The 23900-nt window shown below is 42.0% G+C and overlaps 1 protein-coding gene across 1 annotated transcript; it reads left to right on the forward strand.

Moving 5' to 3' along the window:
• The first annotated feature begins 503 nt into the window (after window positions 1–503).
• Window positions 504–7530, forward strand: lipg (lipase, endothelial). The gene is made up of 10 exons (XM_083783783.1): window positions 504–766; window positions 1795–1982; window positions 2638–2817; window positions 4104–4215; window positions 4346–4564; window positions 4776–5021; window positions 5298–5418; window positions 5759–5983; window positions 6103–6207; window positions 6790–7530. The coding sequence occupies exons 1-10, from the start codon at window positions 676–678 to the stop codon at window positions 6800–6802; spliced, it is 1500 nt and encodes a 499-aa protein (XP_083639909.1). The 5' UTR covers window positions 504–675; the 3' UTR covers window positions 6803–7530.
• The last annotated feature ends 16370 nt before the right edge of the window (window positions 7531–23900 follow it).

Genomic DNA, 23900 nt, shown 5'->3' on the forward strand with positions numbered 1-23900 from the left:
CTCAAAATAGCCTACTAATGGATAGATTAGATGCAATGCATGGAGGACGGCAAAATAATTGTTTAAATGTTGAGCAACTTGAGCCTAAATGATTTTCTGGATATGTATATATATATATTTTGTAATTTGTTTTACATTTCACCCGATTGACTTCTAATATTTATTCTAGGCTACATAACATGTGATGGAGTACTGCTACTTGATATATGAGTTGAGACGTTGCGCTGTGTGATGGAAAGCGCACGACGATGTGCGTCAGCAGTCGGCCACACACCCCAGGCAGACAGGCATCCATAAAATAAATGTAAGGGTTAAAAAATGCGCAACGTGAGACGCCTACTACTAGTTCATTCAACTCCGCCACGCCTTTAAACGTAAACAAATGGGGGCTTGACCAATAGAATCACAGATAGATCAGCCGATGATCAGATGACTGAAAAGGAGAAACTATTTAAAACTCTAATGAGACACTTGATGCAACTTCATACATTTCACTCAGTACCGGTTCCAAGCTCGCACGTAACGCACCACCCGCCCGGCTCGCTCCCTCTCGTTCGTCCTGTTGTTGGATCTAAGCTCTCAATATAATAGGCCTACTACACACCAGCACTGTGGACGTTCAGAGTTAATATTTTCACAAAAGACATTTTCTCCTCATTCCTTTGTGGGTGAGAAATGAATAATATTACTCTCTCATTGTGGATTTTCCTACACTGTGTAGTTGTCCTATTTGCATCTCAACCCGGGGGGAATGCAGTTCTTAAAGGTAAGAACAGACTTTTTCATTCATCCATCCATTCATTATTCATTCATTCATGTATTTTGTTTACCGTGCCTAAATGTATAGGTGTTAATATAAGTATCTAGGCTACCACTACCGCAAATCTTAAAGAAATGCGCGTTATTTCATTTTATTTAGACTCTTAGTAAGCCTAATCGAAAACTCTTGACATGATACTATACTAGCCTGTTGTTTAATTAGGTATACATTGTTAATCGAGTTGATTGCATTGCAGTTTTACAAGTGTGTAGGGACGGGTAATAAGTGAGTGAGACTGAAAAGCGGGGATGGATTTGAAGAGATTACGTGTCCTTGGGAGAAGGCAGGGACAAAGCCACGGTTTGTGTTCCACTTGGAACGTGCTCTGCTCAGTCCGCGTTTTGCCAGGCACCGCTTAATTCACTACACTGTCCAAGCCTGTTTGGTCTTTAGAATGTAGCCTATAATCAAATTAACACATCTTGCGGTATTGGGTTTGTTGTGCCCACACACGCATGGGTCGTGGCGATACCTGGCGACCAACTTTCATTCATGTTTTAAACTCGCAGCAAACTATACGACCGATTACCCTGAAAGAAAAAAAAGAGGCTAGATGCTTGATTGGGTCAAGTGAATCAGCCTAGTAAAAAGTAGCCTACAACATATTAATTTAGCCATAAACCCATTTGTCCCGAGGACTAGAAAGTTATGTCACTGATTGCACTGTGCAGCTGTGTCAGAAGCTGAGCAAATGAAAGAAAGTGGTATAGATGACATTTTGGCTGCAGGCCCTGTACAGAGTGCAGCCGCACACTCAACATTATTGTAGCAGATGTTCAAGAAGTGTCTTCTTTACCAAGTTCAATGGGGTCCACTCATAATTCTGACCTCCCAAAGATCTCTAAACTGACCTGTGTGACTGTTGAAACATTGAATAGGACATTGTCACATTAAGATTCCACGGGAATCACATAAGCTGAGGCAAGGAAGGAAGCTGATTATATAACCTGTGGTGTTTTCATCCATTGTATCAGGTGCAGAGAACGGATTGGATCAGTTAAGAGATGACAGTTATCTTAATGACCTCGTCAAGTTCAACATGCGCAAGAGTCTAGATCTGGAACAGGATGGCTGTTACCTTCAGCCTGGCAACAAGGAGCGTCTAGAGGAGTGTGGTTTTAATGCCACAGCCAAGACCATCCTCATTATCCACGGCTGGACGGTAGGTTCACCAATTGAAAAATGTATTAACAGTTTGTAGACTGGGTACAATTCATTAAATTGAAAACATACATTTAAGAATAGAGCTCCTGGGCTTATTTTGTCCTTTCTTCATCCAATTGCAACTTTCTTTCTGAGATCTAAGCATCTCTTGCAGTGTGGGTATTGCTGAGAAGCAGGTCTTTGATGCGTGTGTTGTTGGGTCAGAAATGTTGGTTCTTGGTCTGGATCTCTTGACTTTGGCTGGAATGTATCATGTAGATGTCATGGTGCTGGAGAGAGGTCACTGTACTGTAAATTCTACTTTGTTCATGTAACTGAGTCGTGAGTGTACACATCAACAATTGGGACCCTTATGGGTCAATTAGATTACATGTGTACACTCTGTACATGTGTACGTCTCTAAATGTTCTGATGGATTGAAAATGGTGGACCCTGTTGTAAACAAGTGAGTGCTTAATCAATAATCATGGTGTGTCCACAGTAACAGTTTTTGTATTGACTTGTGCCTTCTTTGAAATGTATCCATTCTGCATACTGTAAAAGAATCAATCGGTGTCAAAGGGATACGTTTAATTTGACACTTGAGCTTATACGGTGGTCCATTTATGGAGTTTTAAAGAAAGGTGAGTGATGCTCCTGCCCCTTCTTTTCAGATGAGCGGGATGTTTGAGAGTTGGATGAAAACTCTGGTTTCTGCGGTGATGCAGCGGGAGCGCGAGGCGAATGTGATTGTCGTCGATTGGATATCACTGGCTCATCAGTTGTACCCAGACGCAGTCAACCACACTCTTCGTGTGGGCCTCAACATCGCCAAAATGATCGACTGGCTTCAGGTATGTACAGGGTTTTATTTGCAGTTCTTTATTTGCAGTCCTCAGTGGGGACCTATTTCAGTCCTGAGGATTTCATAGCGGTCATTTATTTTAATGAGATCAGTGCAGATTAGCAAAAATCAGTCTTGGGATTTTTTTGTAATGTAGGATTTGTTGACTAGTTGAGAAACAGTGAACAGAATGACTTGGTGACCTATGATGACCGTCCATAGTAGTAGTCAATTACTGAAAAATTGCAGGTCAAGAAATTAAATAGAAAATGGGAGTTGGAAGCTTAAGAGGGGGAAGTGCAATGGATTGTCTGAGTCATTATTAGTATATTATTAGTAGTCAATGGACCATTGGTTGAGAAACAGTGGGATGTATCACCTGGGATGCATTGCATAGCAAGTGTTACGAAAGCACTAATCCCAGCCCATATCCCCACCCAGCACAACAGTGGTCCCAAGGTTGATTCTAAGTCAGGGTGGTGATCCCTCGTTCACAATCGGTTGAAAACCCCTGGTATTTACTATAGAAGTAGCCTACAGCTATATGAATTAATTCATATAAAGTGTTTTCTATAACACTTCTCTCGCAAATAAATTTATATAACACTTCTCCCACCTTGTGCACTCTTAGAACAACAGAGGAACCACAGGCCAACAGTTCCATGTGTGCACATATTCAAAGTGGTCATTTAAGCATCAGGAACTTTCAAAAGCTGGGAGTTCCATTAAGTCCTGGCGATATTTATATATATATATAGACAGACATCTTTAATGTCCGGAAGAGACAGGTGGTCCGTGGAAAATTGGAGTCCATACCAAGCAGCTGGATTCTTATTTGGTCTTTTATATGTATATATTTTGCACATTGGAATGACCCGTTATTGTGCCACTGCATATTCCTTTAGTTGAGTGCCCACTGGAGTGTGTGGAAAGGTGGCTATTTATCAGTATTGGGACAAAGCCAACTATCTCATTCAGGGGTGCTCATGAATTCAAGCTAGGGCATGCATTGCTAGAGAAGAGTAACTATGTGGCATACTGCCACATAGTTCTAGACATGGACAAAAACTGTATTTCATGGAGATGAACTGGGGCAGATGGCGGAGGTGCCAGTGCATGGAAAGGACTGTGAATGTATTCTCTACTCATTACCAGAGTGAGGATTGGCACATTTAGCATGCACTGCTGATTGGCAGAAATCCAGAACTTGTTCGGTTTGGGTGTTTGTTTGTGGTGGCAGCTGCTGATGTTTCTTGGGAAGTTACATGTTTTTTATTATCACTTCTTTCGAAACAGGATGAGCAGCAGCTGCCGTTGGAGAAGGTGCACTTGATTGGCTACAGTTTGGGGGCTCATGTTGCAGGCTATGCAGGAACACATGTACGAGGGACCGTTGGCAGAATCACTGGTAAGTGGGCGGGAATTGACATGACTTGAACTTTTGCTCCCCGGAGGAAATCTCACAATGGTGTTGACGTGTTGCCACGAGGGTGATTATCAGTTCAGTCACCCTAATGACTCGTTTCTGGCACTTGCAGGTCTTGACCCTGCAGGGCCTATGTTTGAAGGTGTCGAGGAGGAGAAGCGCCTCTCGCCAGACGACGCCGATTTTGTCGACGTCCTGCACACCTACACCCGAGAGGCTTTGGGCGTGAGCATTGGGATCCAGCAACCAATAGGAGACATAGATATCTACCCCAATGGAGGCGAGGTTCAGCCAGGCTGTGCACTAGGGGATGTGCTGGCTATTGCTGGAAGTAAGTACTTAAAACTAGTTAGAATTGACTATAGCTGTACAGTAATTGATTAGCCTGTTTTACATAAGCAACAAATTGAGAACATTTACTTTATTTAAAGTGCGTGTGTGATTACACTGCCTTATTGCAGAATCAGATTGTGGTACATTATGCTTGATTGAGCTGAACTACAGTTTGCCTACAATTCTAAATTTCTCTCAATCCCCTCAAGATTTCATGGAGGTAATGAAGTGTGAGCATGAGCGTGCTGTGCACTTGTTCGTGGACTCCCTGATGAACAAGGACCACATGAGCTTTGCCTACCAGTGCACTGGGCCTGACCGCTTCAAGAAAGGCATCTGCCTCAGCTGCCGCAAAAACCGCTGCAACAACATTGGCTACAATGCCAAGAAGATGCGCAAGAGACGTAGCAATAGCAAGATGTACCTGAAGACGCGTGCCGACACACCCTTTGGAGGTGAGCGGACACGTCTTATCTTCTTCCGGTGGTGACAAACGGACTGAAACAGATAAGCCATTGTCGGTCAAGTTTGTCATGACTCGAGCTTATCTTTATGAAATTACAGTAGTAATATCTGTCATCTCATGTCTATGATTTAATGCTTCTGGTTGCAAACTATTTGTACTGGACACTGGGCTAGCCCCTGTTCCCAGTGGCAGATGACTGAGTAATTTTACATTAGTTTTCAAGGTTGCCGCTGTTTAATCTATGGCATTTCTTTCTGTTTTAAAGGATACCACTACCAGATGAAGATGCACGTGTTCAACAGGAAACAGTTTGACAACGCCGACCCCACCTTCCATGTCATGTTGCATGGAGAACACAATGACACTGAAAACAAGTTTGTTGACGTGTAAGTACTTGATCTGCATGTGTGGATTTCAAATTGACTCTAACGGCTGTATTTTGCGTATCTTAAGTACCAGGTCTTATTCCCTAACTTGAGTAAACTAAAGACCTGGAGGCGTGATCAATGCCATTTGGCTATTCTGAGTGGCCAAAGAGCATTGATCACGCCTCCAGGTCTTTAGTTTACTCAAGTTAGGGAATAAGACCTGGTACTTAAGACACGCAAAATGCAGCCCTATGACTCTATAAAATAATAAAGAAATGCTAAATAATATAATAAATGAACTATGTTGGTTTAAGGCGATCCATGATGTGGCTTTAATCATCTTCCTCTCAATGCTCAGGCCTGATAGTATTGCCTTGAACATGACCAACACGTTCCTGGTGTTCACTGAGGACGAAATCGGTGATCTGCTGAAGATCGGCTTGAGCTGGGAGGGAGCTGCTGACTCCTGGAATGCCGTCTGGAAGAACATCAAGCAGAGTTTCTGGTCATGGAAAAGTGCACCTGCCAAACCGGTGCTAGAAGTACGGCGGATTCGCGTGAAAGCTGGAGAAACTCAAAAAAAGTAAGCGATGGCACCCCAACAGATGATAACGGCACATAACTAGGCATAATGTGTTCAAGGTTAATCTTCAATGTTAACCCATTTGGTCTGTTTTGATTGTATTGCTCATGTTGTCATAGGTTTACATTCTGTGCCGAAGACCCTTTAAAGACTGAGATATCACCAGGAGAGTCTCTGACTTATGTAAAATGCCGTGATGGATGGGAAGTGAAACCAAGAAAAAGGTATGGAATATCACCTGTTGGCTTGTAAAGTAATGCAGACTGGATGTACTGTACGTGACGGAATGATATTTATTCTAGAATAGTTAACTGGGATTAATCTATCCTAATTTATGCTCCATCATTCAACAGTGTCACTTATATAAAACCTTGAAGAATTAGGCTTGATTAAAAGAGCCTCTAGTGCAGGGGTGCCCACACTTTTTTTTTTTTTTACTAGAGCGCTAATTTCAAAATGACCAGCTCAACAAGATCTACACACCCAGCAAAAGTATCCCGTTGCTGAAAATGGCAGCACTGGTGTTGCATACTATAAGACAAAGCACTTTTGGAATAATTATTCGTAGTCATTTGTATATGACTTTGTAATGCTACTGATGTTTGTGTGCAACACTATTGAAAGCAAATTATTGCATTGTGTGTTTGAGCTGACAGATTCTTTTTTATTTGATCACCTTAATTCAAGTGACAGATGGCAATAAAAGGGTCTACCTGCCCTACTGGTACTGTAGATTGAGATCTACCTTCTGGGCACCCCTGCTCTAGTGTCTTCTAACACATGTATTTGCTTGTTTTGCTTGACAGAATACCCATGTAAGGATACCTCGAACAAGCACAGCACTGGCACTATGGGGACCCCAACACGTTATAGTGAGGAGTACTGCCTTTTCTTCATTTGAGCACTTTTCATAGGAGGTGGATTGGTCAGCACACGATGGGAGAGGCTTAAACGAGGTCTCACAACACTGAATACATGTGTATGTTTCCATTGGTCTCTGGTCAGAATGGCCCTGGACTCTGAGCAATAGAACAGCTGCTGGACTGTGCGCAGGCTGGCAGCGGAGGCAGGCCTAAGCGTGTTACACATTCATAGAGGATTCAGATAACTTTTCCTTATGTGGACTAGTGAAGTAGTATACAGTCATGTGTCGTTTGGATGTTCACCAGCAAGTCTAGTCGCTTTACTGTACATTTGTGTTTTTTTTATTTTATTTATGAAGAACTGAAGCACTGCAAGACCAAGCTTATTTATCGACCTGAAGCACACCTTGCTGCAGTATTGTGTGTGTGTGTGTGTGTGTGTGTGTGTGTGTGTGCGTGCGTGTGTGTGTGTGTGTGTGACCAAGAAGTGTGCCTTTCTGCTGTGTGAGATTATTGTGATACACTGTATAACAGAAGGAGATGAGTGAGCTTTGCACATGATCTTTCAGAGGCTCAGTGCAAAATGTCATTGTTACTGTACCTAGTAAATGTAAATGTGTTTTATGTACATAATGTAAATAACTTTTTGGAAAATAATAAAATTCACCTGTTATTTGTAATAAATCTTGTTTGTGTTCAAGTATATTGAAGCATTTCCACATTGGTCTGATTAAATGCTAGCATGCAAAAATATGAGGTTATGATCAAACTAGCTCAACTCAGAATTTGTTTCTCTGATGCCACCGTGTCCCATCATGGTCTACAATATAAGGAAGTTGATTTGACGACAGTGCCACATCAAACCTAGCTCTAAAATCATGCAATCATACCCATCCACACTATTAACCAATATTTCACAGTTGTCCTACGCATAAGCTTATAGTATGCCTTATCTCAAGACAGAAAAAACTACTCTGATGTACCAGTAAATGTGTTAAACTGGAATCCAATAAACATTCCTGAGTTGTTGACACATTTCCTTCATGAAGGAGCATGACTATAAAGAATGTTCCCAGGATTCATTTTGCCTGTATCCAGGGGGGCCCTACATGCTGTGTGTATATGTACAGATTACAGTATAGCCAGATCATGATACTCATTTTGCCTGCTTTGTTAATCAAAAGCCATTGATTTAAATTCATTAAGTGGATTTTTGAACCCTGCCATATGCTGAAGGACTGAGGAGGCAAGAAGGAAGAAATATGAGTATTGGTATTGGGATCTGGTTACTGACTGAAGTTGCATCTTGGTTCAGTTGGTTGCGTGATGGCAAAATAGTCAATTACAGATCAATCATCCCTCCAGGCTTTGGGATGCAGTGGGCTTTGTCTTTTGAACGCACAGGTTCGTTGCCTGGACTATGGAGTACAGCTACAAGAGAATCAGGGAGATTTGAGATGGGTAAATGCAGAGGACAAATATATTTGTATGTGCAAATGTACCCCAATTATAGAAGAGGAGTATATTATTTATATTATTTTGTCTGAAAATGTGTTTAGGAAAATAAAAAGACAATGCACAGTTCTATCTGAGATCTTTATTCAATATGCACAATGACAATGCTATCATTTTGTTGAGGTATATCTAAAGAGCACAGAGTACGTTTCTCACTGGGCAGTATATCTCACAATGACAGCTAATTACTGCACAGAAACATACTTGCTCATATTTAAACTTATTTTACAAAGGTTGCAATCTTTCAATGACTGTTAATTCATATCTCTGCTGTTGGACAGAAACCAGCTATCTCCACCCTGAATGGCCATGCATTCAAAATATATTTGATCTCGTCCGTACAAGATAATATCTCGTCCGACGTCCGTACAAGATAATTATGATCTCGTCCGTACAAGATATTATCTCGTCCGTACAAGATAATTATTATCTTGTCCGGACGAGATAATTATCTTGTCACCATATTACAGTTTTTTTCATTGGCACGTTTGACTGTCAAGGTTTCAGCCTCCAGGAAGAAACCCTAAATACAAAGGGAATCATTACACATAACATGAAAAATTGGGAAAAGGCACTCAATCTTTAATTCTTCAGGAAATGAATTTGAACAAAGCAATATTTCCTCATTAAAGTTGGTATTGTGACTTTTAGATACTTGCACGAAAGGGGGTGGTCTGCGTTAGCAGACAGTCTAATGGAGTTAGCTGGTTTTATGTCAGAAGCACCTTTTAATATTTTTCATGTCCAGTTTTCTTCCTAGTGCGACTAATCTTCCAGCTGAAATTGCTAGATCAAGAAATTGACCTTTATGTCCCTTCCTCCTTTTACAGTAGGGCCTACATAGCCTTGCTACACATGGTGAAAAACAATGTGTATTCTTTTTCATCAAAGTTTTTCAATAGTTTTTCAAAAGCAAAATACAAAATGCACATGACTTACAAAAAGGAAAAAGACAAGGAAAAAAAGGCCTCCTTCCATGTTCTCAATTCTAAAGAGCTACACCCATTTCAAGAAATCATTCCAGGACCTTCTTTGGGAAATGGGTGATGTCAGAAAATGGACACAACGGCCAAAATACTTGCGTGCACACTCGCTCGTGGTCTTTATGTGCATTATGGCTCATAATCTGCTCAAAAAGCGATATTCGGGGCTTGATAAGAGCTTAATTTGATTTAGAACTAGCGGATCTTTACTAGTGTTTGAACCGTAACTGATTGTCGGCCATTTTAGGTGTTTTTTTTCTTTCGTCTGGCACTGGCGAGCTAGCGGCCTCTACAGCACTGGCGCTGATCCGGTAGCCATGTAGCCTGGGGTCCACCTAGCAACATTGAGAATTTATCCAGACAGTGGTGTTTACCAGGAATACAACCTGCAAGATATTTCTCCTGCATAAAGGAAAAGGAAAATAATAAAGATTTTTGTAGTATTTTCTAAAAACAATATTTTGTTAGCTGGCTCATTAATACTACTAATATTAAGGTGAAATCTATTCTAAATCGATGAACTGTACACAAGACAAAACATGCAAACGTGAAACGTATAAGCACAAAGGAATGCCTGCTGATCTAATCGTAGGCGGTGCCATTGTAAAGGTTTAAAGGGGGCTTGTGACCGGTCTGGATTGGGAAAGTCTTCCCTCAGCAACTCCCGTCAAAATGCTCTTGAATTATGAACTTAATCTCTAAATGCCTCCGGAAAATTATTCTGGTTGTACTGGTATATACTGGTTCTACTTGTTATCCTGGTATAAGGGAATGAATATTTGCCTGTATGAGTGTGAAGCACCTTTATGATTTATGATTATTCATCATAGCAAATATATTCACTCAATGACTAAAAAATATGACTTCATGTGTAAATATTAAAAGGGGATCGTTTCTAAAGCTTTAGAATTATAAAAGAACATCAACGTCACTCAGAACAAGAATGAAAGAATTCAAGAGAATAAAAAAAATAAAAAAAAACCTAACAAAATTAAAATAACTAATTTATAGGCATATATATATATAAATTAATAGTTATATATATATATATATATAATATATATAGTAGATACATCTGTGAGTTTTCCCCTTCAGGCTGTGTGTTGTTCGCTGCAGAATATGTAGATAATTTTGATTTTTTCCCACCCTAAAACATGATCATCAGGTCTTATTGTCTCCACCAGGCCGAAGGCATGTGGGGAGAGTATGTTTTGCACTCCGTCCGTCCGTGTGTCCGTCCGTGTGTCCGTCCGTGTGTGTGTCCGTCCGTCCGTGTGTCCGTGAGCAGCTAATCTCGGCCACCGTTAACCCGCTCGATGCCAAATTTTGCACACACACTCCCTGGATGCCAACGATGAACCTCTGCCCCAAACTTTCCAGAACGGCCTGTTATAGCGCCACCAGGAGGCCGCTTTGTGCAAAACAAGTTTTTGCACAGTACACCTACAGATTTTGTCCAAACATCACGCAAATTGGTACACAGTCTCTCTAGAGCCATTCAACAAAACCGGTCTTTCAGATTTCTCACACTCCATCCTGATTGGTTAAGATTGGCTTCCAAAGTTCACAGGAGTGCTCAGTTTCAAACAAAATGCTGCAAATCATGAACACATCGCGTCATTTCCCTGAAATTGTGCACCCACATTCCCACTAGGCCGAGGACGAAATGCCACATGAACAATTTCAACTCAGACTCAAGGTGGCGCTATAACTGGCCGAAAAGTGTTTTTACCTCTAACTGCACGGATCTGTGGATAACTTTGTATGCCAACTCCCTAGAGGCCAAGGAAAAACCTTTGCCTGGAATTCTTCACATCTGCTCTTTATAGCGCCACCAGGAGGCCCACATATGTAAAACACATTTTCTATTATTACTCCTTCACATTTTATCCAAATTTCACGCAAATCGCTATACACTATCTCCATAGTCATGTGATCAACACGGAGCGGCACCATTTCCCATCTTCCATCCTGATTGGCTAAGATTGGCTTCCAAAGCTCACACGATTCGTCCATTTCGAAAAAAGGCCACAAATCACAAACACAGTGTGCAATTTCCGTTAAATTATACACGCACATTTTCACTAGGCCGAGGACGACATGCCACAATTTCTTCCTCAAAATCAGCCTCACGGTGGCGCTATAACAGGCCAATTCCTGTTTTTTGCTATAACTGCATCGATCTGTATACAACTTATGTATGCACACATGGAAAAACTTTGTACCTGCATCCCTCCAACACGAACCTCCGGCCCAAATCTTCCTCAACAGCCTGTTATAGCGCCACCATGAGGCCACAACCTGACCTGCCCTGGTGGAGACCTGTGCCGATTGGCACTTTGTCTAGTTGTTATATAAGGAGGTATCATTTTTTCTAAAAAGTGTACAGTATTTGTTCAAATGTTGTTTTTATGTGGGCCTCCAGGAAGAAACCCTAAATACAAAGTTAATACACCATTGCATAAGAACGACTCCAAGGTGTCTAATGAAGTAGCTGTCACCTCATAGACACATGAAAAACTGGAAAAATACAAAAATTGTTGCACTCCATCTTTAATATATAGCATACATTATTAACATTGTATGCATAATGCATCTAGTTGACTATCTATTAGTCCTAGTTTCTGTGATTCTGGATTCTGGATGATATGGTGTCATCCAATGGATAAGAAAGAGGCACAGGTCAGTGCACGTGGCTGGGCTGTTCTAGAAGCTTCATCCACATGGTCAGTGCGCGTGAGGCCATGTGTGGAAAATAAGCAAGACACAGGTGGCACAATGAACATACAATAATTACATAACATGAAGGGGTCAAAAAACAACCACCCCAGACTCAACGTTGACATCTTTACTGCATGTTCATTCTTATGATTGATAGCACGCTGCCGGTTATAATTACACTGCTGTCACTTAGTTCTGATCTGTGGTATAGCGTGAGGGTGGTTGTGGGTGGCAGTGGGCGCACGGAATTTTCCGCAGACAGCAAACACACTGAAACTGGGAACAGTTGCATTGTCACCATTGACTACTCTGCTGCGTTGTCCCTCCTCTCTGACCATGCTTTCCTGTTCCTTTACTCATCTAAGACCAGCAAAGAAAAACTAAATGACTACCAGCTTGTCTCAGTGTTAACTATTTTACTCATTTCAGACAGAATTAGAGGGTGGCAAAAAAGTGACATAACAAAAAATTCAAAAATATCAGATAATAAATGCAATGTATTGTGAGCTTGTAGATTGATATTTCCACCCTCTCTCTCCCCCCCCCCCTCTCTCTCTCATATATATATATAAATCCGGTAATACACCCTTGTATACAGAGATGTATAGAGCGGCTGCGTGTCGCTCAGTGCACTGAGTCTGAGTGCAGTGAAAAGTGATATTCCTTTTATTAAGGAAAGATTGACATGTCAACGTGTTACTGTTTGGGTGTTAATCAAATCAACTGCGTGAGTGAGTCGGACTGTCTCGGATATCTCCCGCTGTTAAAAAAAAGATTTGACATAATTTCTGGCCAAGTTGAGTGTCTTTTTTCCTGAGATCCCATTCACTGACACAACAACAACAACAGACAACATTTAGTAGCCTGAGCTAACGTGTTAGGTTTCTGGTCTAGAGGGGCGGGTCGCGGCTCAGATTTGCGCACGCCCTGATTGGATCTCATCGATCTGTCCGTCACCCCCGGCCCCTCCTCTCCCCCCTAGTGCAGCGCTACGTCACATCATTTGGAGCGACGCCCACCCGGAAGGGTTGACTCCCACTTTTAGACCAGAGCGGCCAATGCGTTCCTCCAGGCTTTCAATTTTTGCACCAACAAAAATGAAAGCCTGGTACCGAGGCTAACATTTAGAGGTGGGCACTGGGTCTGGGTTGGAGTAGCATAATTTAAAACACTGTCCGACTTTGTTTTGAGACAATAAAATTATTATGTTATGTTATTGTAACAGCCAGGCGCATTGCTCAGAGTCAAGGAGAGAGAGAGAAAAGGAGAGAGCCGAGCAGGCAGAGACATCACATCAGTTCCACTGGTCGCTCGGCGAAAAGTTTACAGACAGAGGAGGACGGACAGATTAGAACTGTTATCTTTTGACTGACAAAACATTTAGAGGTTAGGTAGGTCTATCGGGTTGGAACTTGGAATGATTTCAAACACTGTAATTCTTATTAGGAATCGCATCGGCACACAAACTCGCTCCAAGGAAAGGAAATGTGACATGGCAGTCGGGTCAAACCGACCATTCAATAACGTCCCTCGGCCCTCATCATGGATAATAATCATTTTATTCCTATTCCTATTATCTTATCAACATATGTTTTTTTTTTTTTGTTTTTTTTTAAGATATTTTTTTGCGGCTTACGCCTTTTATTGATTTTGTAAGGGACAGATAGTAGGCTGACAGGAAACGGGAGAGAGATGGGGGGATGACATGCGGTAAAGGCCGTGTCGGGTCCGGGAGTCGAACCCGCGGCACACCGCGACTGGATCACCAGTCCGGTGCCCAGACCGTTACGCTACGGCCTGGGCCTCTTATCAACATATTAAACAAATTCCAAGTTAACCAGCCAAACATATGATAAATTAAAAGGCCTGATGATGATGAACCAAGCCGTGTAATAAGATAAAATATTATATGCACACTTCCGACATTCCCTGTGAACAGGTGCCACCCCAGCGTATGTGCAATGACCAATATCATGCTCCCCGTCACATAGACGCCCAACAAGGTCGCATGCACCCAGGTGAATTTGAACCCACAACTTCCGTGGTAAGTAAGTAAGTAAGTACATTTTATTTGTAAAGCACCTTTCAAGACAAAGTCACAAGGTGCTGAACAGAACACAGAACAGCAATCAACAAGTTAAAACAAACAGGAAAACATAGCACAATAAAGTAAAAAGACAATAAAGAATTTAACGAAGAATAAACAAGGCAAAAACTGAAAACATAGGCATGTAGAATGGTAAACTAGAGGCAGAATCACAAAAACATAGGTATGTAAAAATAAATAAAGAACTACATGGGAAAATAAATACGGAATAAATGTGTCTTTAACTGTCTCTTAAAAGAGTCTACTGACTCAGCATTTTTTAGCATGAGGGGCAGGGCGTTCCAAAGAGTAGGGGCAACCACTGCGAAAGCCCGGTCGCCCTTTGTTCTTAGGTTAGACCCCGGTATCTTCAGTAGATGTTTGTCTGAGGACCTAAGGGGTCTTACATTGGACTTTGGGGGCAGTAGGTCACAAATATATGAAGGGGCCAGCCCATTTAATGCTTTGTAGGTTGTTAACATAATTTTAAAATCAATTCTGGCCTTAATTGGAAGTCAGTGCAAGGAGGCTAATACAGGGGTTATGTGGGCCCTACGGTTGGTGTTTGTGAGTATTCTGGCTGCAGTGTTTTGAATCAGTTGAAGTCGGGATAGAGATGAGTGGTTAAGCATGGTGTAGAGACCATTACAGTAGTCCAAGCGGGAGGATATGAATGCGTGTATGATTTTTTTCCAGGTCTTGGGGTGACAGAATTGACTTGATTTTTGCAATGTTGCGCAGGTGGTAGAAGCAGGATTGGGTGATCTTTTTAACGTGACATTCAAGGTTCATCTGGGTGGTAGGTTCATCTGGGTGGTAGCCTAATAAATAAATACTGTCTCTGACAACTTGTTGTTGCATTCCAAAATATCCATGGGCGCTTTGGCCCCGCAGCATTCCTTTTTTGAGTGTTCCTTCCCATAAAGACAAACGCTGTAATGATAACAGAGCTACGAGAGGAGTGGCCAAAGACAATGGATGTTACACAGTATATGTTTTTATGATTTCCAGCAGAGCCCTTTTATCAATAATTGATCAAATTATGTTTGAAGGGCAAGTAGGCCTACCTGTGTCACAATTATAGTGCTTTAGTGAGAGGTCATTTGGGTCTGAATGTCCCTCCCTGCACTATTGGGGGATGCCTGGTCTATTTATTTATTTTCCCAACAGGCACTGGTGCATGCAATGGTCTAGCACCGTTTACATTTTGCTGTGCAATAGTCGTTGTTGGCTGCATATAGTCTCAACTTGATAAAGGTCGTCAGACGGGCTAATACACAACAACTTGAGTCGTGACGCACTTTTCACGCCCTGACGGCGCCACTGAGTGAGAGCCATTAGATAGTCCATGTGATTTGTCTATCAAACCATGTGATTTCTAATCTAGCAAGAATACATGGGAATACGAGGAGGATGGAGCAAGCTGGAGTATTTGTCCTCCAACAGAGATTCAGCACAGTTCCCACACATTCTGGACCACTGACTATGTCATGTTCTCTCCCCATATGGCCTCACACCCTTTTAGCCCCCTGAGGCTAATTCCTCCTATCAGACCACATCCAGCCATGACCACACCCCCAGAGGTCATCAGAGGCCTTGCCTCTTGATCACAAGCACAACTGGAGAGAGGTGGGAGCCAATGGCAGGAGAGCAGCCCATCCACCCGATCCTATTGAGGTGCTGCAGATTGTGTTCTGACGAATGTGATACATCAGCAGGTGTTGTGAGACGTTATCCTAATATCCTTCTTTCAGAGAGTTCCCAGAAACCAGGAGGTGATCGCAAGTTTTGGAGCGTTTTCTTTTTGAATATTTTGTTTTTATTTTCAATTTTCCACAAAAAGACACATACTGCCCCCAAACCCCACAACCCTTCCCCCTCCCCACATGCATAGAAGACACCACAGTTAAAGCACAATAAAAATAAAGTTTAATAATAATAATAAAGTGTACAAAAAAGGAAGAGACAAATATACTGTAGTAGTAGATCTAGACTGAGATAGCTGTAAATAAATAATAACCTATAACATATCTGATACAGGTAAGGACAATGCTTCCATATAAAACCAAATAAGGTCTTCAAAAATGTTTCAAACTCATTTCTCAAAAGATAAGTAATCTTCTCAAGAGGAACACAACTGAACCATCTCGCAATAAGGTCAGACCATGTTATTGCAATTTCCTATAGCAACACGAGTGCAACCTCTCTAAATGATAAAACACAGTATGACCACAGTGTGATTACAATTAATGCAGATAACAAGTGATTACTTGTGTGTTGGTGTAGATGTAGAAAACATAAGCTTAGTTGTTATATGTTTATAGTGAAAGAAATCCAATCCTACCACTGACAGAATTCTTCTCAAGCGGTTAGTAAGGAATTCTGAATACATCCGATTCAGAAACACCTTATTTCAAGGTGTGCATGGTCGTGTTTTACATGATATCATTGGGGAGATGTAGGTTAGACACACAGATCGGTGATATCATGAGGAGAAGTAGGTTAGACACACAGATTGATGGTGAAGTAGTTGTGCCTCAAATACAGTGATCAGACCATAGTTATATACTCAAAATAAGAGAGAAGCTACTTGTCCAAGCTGTTCCCAAAACAATAGATACCAGGGCTGAGCCATGGCTTCTTGACACTAATAATAATTATGCAGATCAAACATATCATAAGGCAAGGGTGAACAACATGATAACAAATAACAATATAAGATGCAATTGCTCCTCATCGTCTGACTGAGGTTGGACAATGAGCCACCATGCATTCTGTCTTTCTCAGTCACATTGGATCTTGTCACCTTTATGGACATTGTGGAGTCTATTCGAGTCATTCACTGAAACTCCAATATGGGCGTTTGAGGGGTGAGGCCATATGGATCTATGCGAGAAGCACCTCCAATTAGTTTGCACCTCCAACACGCACACATGGTGCTGATTCCCTTCCACTCTTTGCACGCTAGCGTGACGTCACTGTATAGCTAAAAGAATACATGTTCAACCCAGACTGTAATGAGAAACACATCACATCACATGACAGCTGTCTTCATACCACAGTTACCAAAACAGTAACATACTTTTATATCCTCACAAAGCTAGCCATTGAGTAGAAAGGAAACAATGACACAACTTGAGCTCTGCATGAAATGTAAGTAGTTCCCTGTTACAAGATGTCAATGGCTAGCAGGAACATTTTAATATAGATCTCCTATTTGCAAGGTTTGTGAGCTATCAGGTTTTAGCATTGTTAGCGATGTTGGATCTTCTATGGTAGAGTACATGCTCTACCGGTAGAGCATGATTTAGACACTTATTACTCTTTAAAAGGGAATATCCCATTACAAATGTGTCTATAAGTCAAAACACCTTATCTTATTCTTAACATGCTTTATCTTCTATATCCTATTCACAAACACAAGCACACGCACACATACTCACAGACACACACCAACACCATACTTCCCATCAGCACACATTGAAAAGGGCACTCCCACAGTATCACACTGATGGTCACTGTTAACAGAACAATATTACTCTCAAACACTCCACTGTGTCATTCACTCCACACAAGTACAGTGTAGTATACACATTACGCACGTGTGCGCTCGCGCACACACACACACACACACACACACACACACACACACACACACACACACTTTCTTCTACAGCCATTGGTGTAGGCTATAACTTTCTCATGGGAAAGGGCAAGAAATATTAGGAATGTGAGAGAAAATGCCGTTGTTGGCTGAATGTGAGTGAAAAAAAATCATAATCTGCTAGGGATAGGATTAATGTAATTCTCACACGTTATAAAAGCATGCATAAATCTTTCCATCCAATGCGATGCCTCGGATTAAAGGGAATTTCTTATAGCAGGCGTGCGGATGGGGCTTATTTTCTATTGCCATGCTGGTGAAATCAGCTTACATTACAGTTTTGTCTGGCTGGCAGAAAATAGGTCAGCTACCAGTTTGGAGGGCTGTATGTATAATATAGGCAATATAATATGTACTGTGTATGTTAGTACTTTTTTATGGCATGGCCATCAGCCAAGTTGCCTAGAAAAGGTTGTGTGTGCGACTGTGCGTGTGCGCGTGTGAATCGCTCTGGATTAAGAGCGTCTGCTAAATGCCTATATTGCAAATTGTGTTTTATGTGTGTGTGCGTGTGCGTGTGCGTGCGTGCGTGCGTGCGTGTGTGCGTGCGGTAACGTTTTGTGGTGCGTTGTGCAATGACAATATATGCACTACATTCTATTCTATTCGATTTGATTCTATTCTATTTTCTCTGAATCAAGTACCAGGAGTCAATAATTGGCTAAATAAATTACAATTGTTTATGTTGTGATTTTGCGAAATACAGTTTGAGTTGTGTAGCTCTACTTCCAGTTCTTTAATCTTTGAGCGTATAAAGAAACTAGAACGCAAGGCAAGGCAATTGTATTTGTATAGCACATTTCAACAAAAAGGCCATTCAATGTGCTTTACACAAAACATCAAGGAAAGGAAACACAATTATAAGATTACATTAGGCTGTGATTAAACGAAAGAAGTAAAAATAAATACAATTACAGTGCAGAAGAGAAACTAAAACAAAAATAACTCAGTCAAAGGCAGCGGCAAACAGAAAGGTCTTTATTTTTTATTTAAAAGACATAAGAGTGGCAGCTGAGACCTGCAGTTTTCTGGGAGTTTGTTCCAGATATGCAGGTGCATAAAACATAATGCTGCTTCCTCACGAAAAGTGAGGAAGCAGGCCGGGTTTCCTGTATACCCAGGGCCGGTGACGTTTGAAAGACTTACTTACTTACTTACTTACTCCTCTTCGTCCCCTATGGGACATAAGGCTTCAATGAGCGCTCTCCATTGCATCCCATCCCTGGCAGCATGTTGCGCCTCTCCCAGGACAGGTTAATCAGACCAGTGTGTGTCCAGTGGAAACTTCGTATGAATCTGATCTCAGGTCAGAATGGGTTCATCTGTTCCAGCTCCTGCGTCACAGTTCTGCCCCAGGTGGTCTTGGGCCTCCCAGGTTTTCTTTGGCCTGGTGGTGTCCATCTTAAGGCCATCTTTGTGATGCAGTCCTGCTCCATCCTTAGTACATGTCCTGTCCTAGCCATCTCAGGCGTCTGTGTGTAATGTCCTTGGTAACGCTCCGGCTCCCTGTTTGTTTGTTTGTACAGTTCATGGTTTGATATTTTATTCGGCCCAAAAGATCTGACATATACGTCTGAGGCATCTGTTATGGAACACTTCTATTCTCCTTGTGTCTGTCTTGACCACTCCCCAGCTCGCAGAACCATACAGCAGAACAGACTTTTTTTTTTTTTTTTAAGATATTTTTTTGCGGCTTACGCCTTTTTATTGATTTTTTAAGGGACAGATAGTAGGCTGACAGGAAACGGGAGAGAGATGGGGGGATGACATGCGGTAAAGGCCGTGTCGGGTTCGGGAGTCGAACCCGCGGCACACCGCGACTGGATCACCAGTCCGGTGCCCAGACCGTTACGCTACGGCCTGGGCCTGAACAGACTTGACATTTCTGTTGTATAGGAGCATCTTCGTTAAGGCTATATACATTTGAAAGACAGCCATAGCCAATTGGAATGGAATTAGAAAACATAGTCTCTGGTCTTCAGCCCATACGGCCTGCATGGTGGAGCATGCCCGGCACCACGGAGGTGCCATCCTGGCACCTTCAGTTGCAAATTCTGCCCCCTCAGTTGAAGTTTTATGTACATATTGTTAACTTTTACTCTTTAAAAAAGATTTTCAACTGCCCCCTCAGTCAGGTAGCTATACAGTATAAACCAATAATAACCCATTACAAATGAGTCAGAATCAGACATCTGAGAGGATTAATGCCTTGCCATTTATTTTAGCCTAGACTAGATATACATGACAGAATTCCAACTTCTGCTTCACACTGTCCCTGTCAAAACCTACATATTTTATTGCCCTAATGATCATGGTGCCAATCATGCCAGCATAATGAAATAAGCGGCTTAACCTGACGGAGTCCTATTCGAACAATGTCAGTTCTAAATTTGTTGCTATATCATTGCCGCTGAAAACATTTTCATGGCAAAACGATATGTATTTGGCTGCAAAATCTCAAAATATTTTGTTACAGGGACCCCAGAAGCAAAGATTTGAGTTAAACATGTTTGCTTATTTTAACATCGTCTCTAATCTATCGTGAATCTGTGCTAGCCCTTTGCTTGGTCTATTGCAGACAACTTGGTTAGACAAAATGTGATTTGAGATGGTTAATAAAAATTTATCCAAATGGCAATGTTAAAGGCATTTGGATCAATGCCACAGCATGCTAGAACCAAGCGAAATGAGTCAACGGAATACTGCATTATTCTCCTTTGAAGTCACATGGTTTGACTCATATGATTCCAAGACTGTAACTCGTTGGGACAGATCAAACATGGTGGGATCTCTCTGTATCCCTATGGCCCTCCACTCCTGCAGCAGACACAGATCTCACCTCAAAGGGAACTTCACTTTCCATCAGACCTACAGTGGTATAGAATGGGGATTTACTGTTAATCTTTTAATACCACCACGTTTTTCCTAGAAATATGTTTCATAGAGGTTGGTCATTGAGGCCATGAGCAGGCCACACAAGTGTTTTCACAGCAACAACAACCCAACCACTATAAATTGTGGTGGTGACCAAGACTCTTCAGGCCTTTAGAAGGCTTGTTAACTGTCCCCTGGGTGCAGTGATCTGGATTATTAAAACAAGTCCAGGTGTGCTTTGCGATTTTGTGACAACCACGTATTATTATTGCAATATGCAATGTACCTATCATTGCTTTGTGTGCACGAGTAATTTCCCAACGGCAGTGGCAAATGCTATAACATAAATATATATTTTGACCACTTTCAACCTGGCACCACTGTTTTTGGCATGTTAAAAGAAAATAAATATATATGTATTTTTCCCAAAACTCTAAAAATAACATAAATAGCAGATCTAAAAGCTCACAACGCATTGCATAGTGATGCTTTGTGAGCTTGTAGATCGAAAAAACACCTGTGTGCCTTGAGATGTTGTAGACTTGCCCTGGTGTGCTTAGGGCAAAAAAAGAGTGCTGAGACAGGAATACCCCAGCGCACATGTGCTTGATAATCTGGAAATCCTTTGAAATCGCATTGCACATTCCAAGTAGCTTTCTTGATTTGTCACAGATATATTTTTGACATATAGATCGTGACATTTCTGGCCTATTTCCGCATACTGCCTTTGGCATTATTATATTCAGTTTGGCCTTAAGGAGCCAGCTGTTCTGCACTACATATGTGTTACATATGCATATATATCTTGTTGCATTTGTTTATGTAACTGAGCAGTTAGTTGAAGCATCAGATAATATACACTCACCCTCTGGCATGGGTGTATAGAAACCATGCAAAAATGTGGGTTCACTTGGATCAAAGCGTGGGGCGGAGCAGGGCCTGTAGAGGCCCACGGCAGAGCGCTTTGCATATGTCCAGAGCCGCTGCTTACTAAGCACACCGACCACTTAAATGTACATTCAGTAATAGTGAACAAGAACACCTCTTTTGAAATGCCAGAGGACAAAGACAAAATTCACGTCAATTGGTGTAATTTTCTGACGCTCTTATTAGGTGGGGTGACTGACTGAAGCTTTCAATATAGCTCTATGGTATTATGAACCTTTTTCCGTTTTATTTCCCCCATGCTTTTATGAATTCCATGGAAGAACAAAGATATGGTATATACTAGTATTTTTTTGCCACCATCATCAGTAAGCCTTTCTTCCCATCAGTACATTCAGCCTCTACAGGCCTTGTTCCTAGAACGCCTCCATGTTCAGCTCAAACAGCTGGGTGCAGCTCTTCTCTCGAGTATCCTGGTAAAACAACTGTTTTGCTCTCAACAGGTGTTAACCACTCGACCCTCCCGTCTCCCCTGATAGAAATGTATGGGAACGGACTCTTTAGCAGCTTAAGCAGCCAAATGAGCTTTACTGTTATGTTGTGAAGTTCTGTAGGAATCTGTGTTGGGTAAGCAGCAGTGCGAATCGTGTCTCGGCCTGATTCAGCTTATGCAAGCCCCGAGGACAGATGACAACATTCCTCAAATTGCGTCAACAGCAGGACGCCCGCTGCACAGATACTATCAGACACACACACACACATGTAGTCGCTCCTACTGTAAATACATCACAGGTGAGATGATCAAAGGCAGGTGACGATCAGGTGACAATCAGGTGACACTCGCTAATACAGAGCAAAGTTAAATAACGGTTGTGATGGCATGACAGCTCCATGTCTATGTGGAAGATAGGGGATTTCCCCTCCAGTGTGTTTTGTGAATGAGTGAGCGCTGCACAATGGCACGGCAGTCAAGCCCAGGAGATACGAACTGGGATAAAAGTACCAGACAAAAGCCCTGGTTTGGTGCACTCTGAGAGGATGTTAACCACTTCCGCCTCTGGGGGTGGAGAGCTACTATAACATCAAATAGTATTTCAGAGGGGATGAAAGGGGGAGGGAGAGAGAGGGAGAGAGAGAGAGAGAGAGAGAGAGAGAGAGGGGGGAAAAAGAACACAAATGTGTTGATTGGCTCAGGGCACAGTGCCTGATTCTGGGCCAATTGTGATTGGCTGAGAGGTATGGCCTCACCTTAAAAGAGGGTTACTCGGGTTCAATGACATTCTGAGATTCCCATGCATGAGTTTCACATGTGTTGGCGTGGCTCAGGACCTACATTCATTGTGGGTTGTGGAACTTGCGGTGGCCAGCTCTGGGCAACAGATGCGCTTCTCTCGTCATCGCGAGGCAGTTAGACGGCTGTGGCAAAGACAGAGATTACACGATCTGCACACATCGCTCTGTGCAATCCCTGATTCCTTCACTAGACTGCTGAGAAGCTTTTACCTTTTCACTCCAAATCCAGTCCCTATTTTTCTAAACTTTTTTCAAAAATGTAACAATTTTCTCCACATGCACGACACTCTCGCGAGTAGCCAATAAAGTAGGGCTTACGCTGTGAATACTCTCTTTTATTTGAGCCAAGCAGTGCCTGTGTGATTGATCGGACCACAATAGTGTGTCTTATTTGCACCAGAATTGTGTGGAAGCCAATTGTAGTGCTTTGAGTGGTTGCTCAAAGAGCCATGGTTGGTCTACGGCAAATGTACTCATCACATCAACGTGAATCACAAAACCACTTCCGGTGCACGGCTGCACGCGCATCATTCAGACACTGAATGGCAAGAGGCCACCCTGGCCAGTGATGGTGTTGAAACTGATCCAGTTTAATAGCTTGGCAAACATCACCAAAGGACCATAAAAAGCAATTCATTCACAGGCACATTCTGCAGAGTCTGTGCCATCCATCCCTCCCCCACGACCATTCTAACCGGTCCGTAACCCCAACCCCTTCGCCACTTTCCTCCTCCTCCAAACCTTTAAATTGACCCTAATCCCTAGACCGCGACCCTTGTGCTCTGTTTGAATGTTCCGTGCTCCGTTTGAATGTTAGCCATTGAATATGTCACAATTTGCCAAACAAAGGGACTTTGTGTCAAATTCAACTCTGACACTTGGTGGGAAAGTGGCTGTGAGGGACACCTATCCCAGTTTTGATCGTATTGTGCTGCAAAACAGCACTATAAATGTGATTACAACTGCATTTCCCATAATAAATAAATGCCCTTCCTAATAAAAACACGTAACTATTTTGGTTGTATCTATTTTA

Source organism: Protomyctophum parallelum, assembly GCF_964188405.1.
Source record: "Protomyctophum parallelum genome assembly, chromosome: 15".
NCBI classification, from domain to species: domain Eukaryota; kingdom Metazoa; phylum Chordata; class Actinopteri; order Myctophiformes; family Myctophidae; genus Protomyctophum; species Protomyctophum parallelum.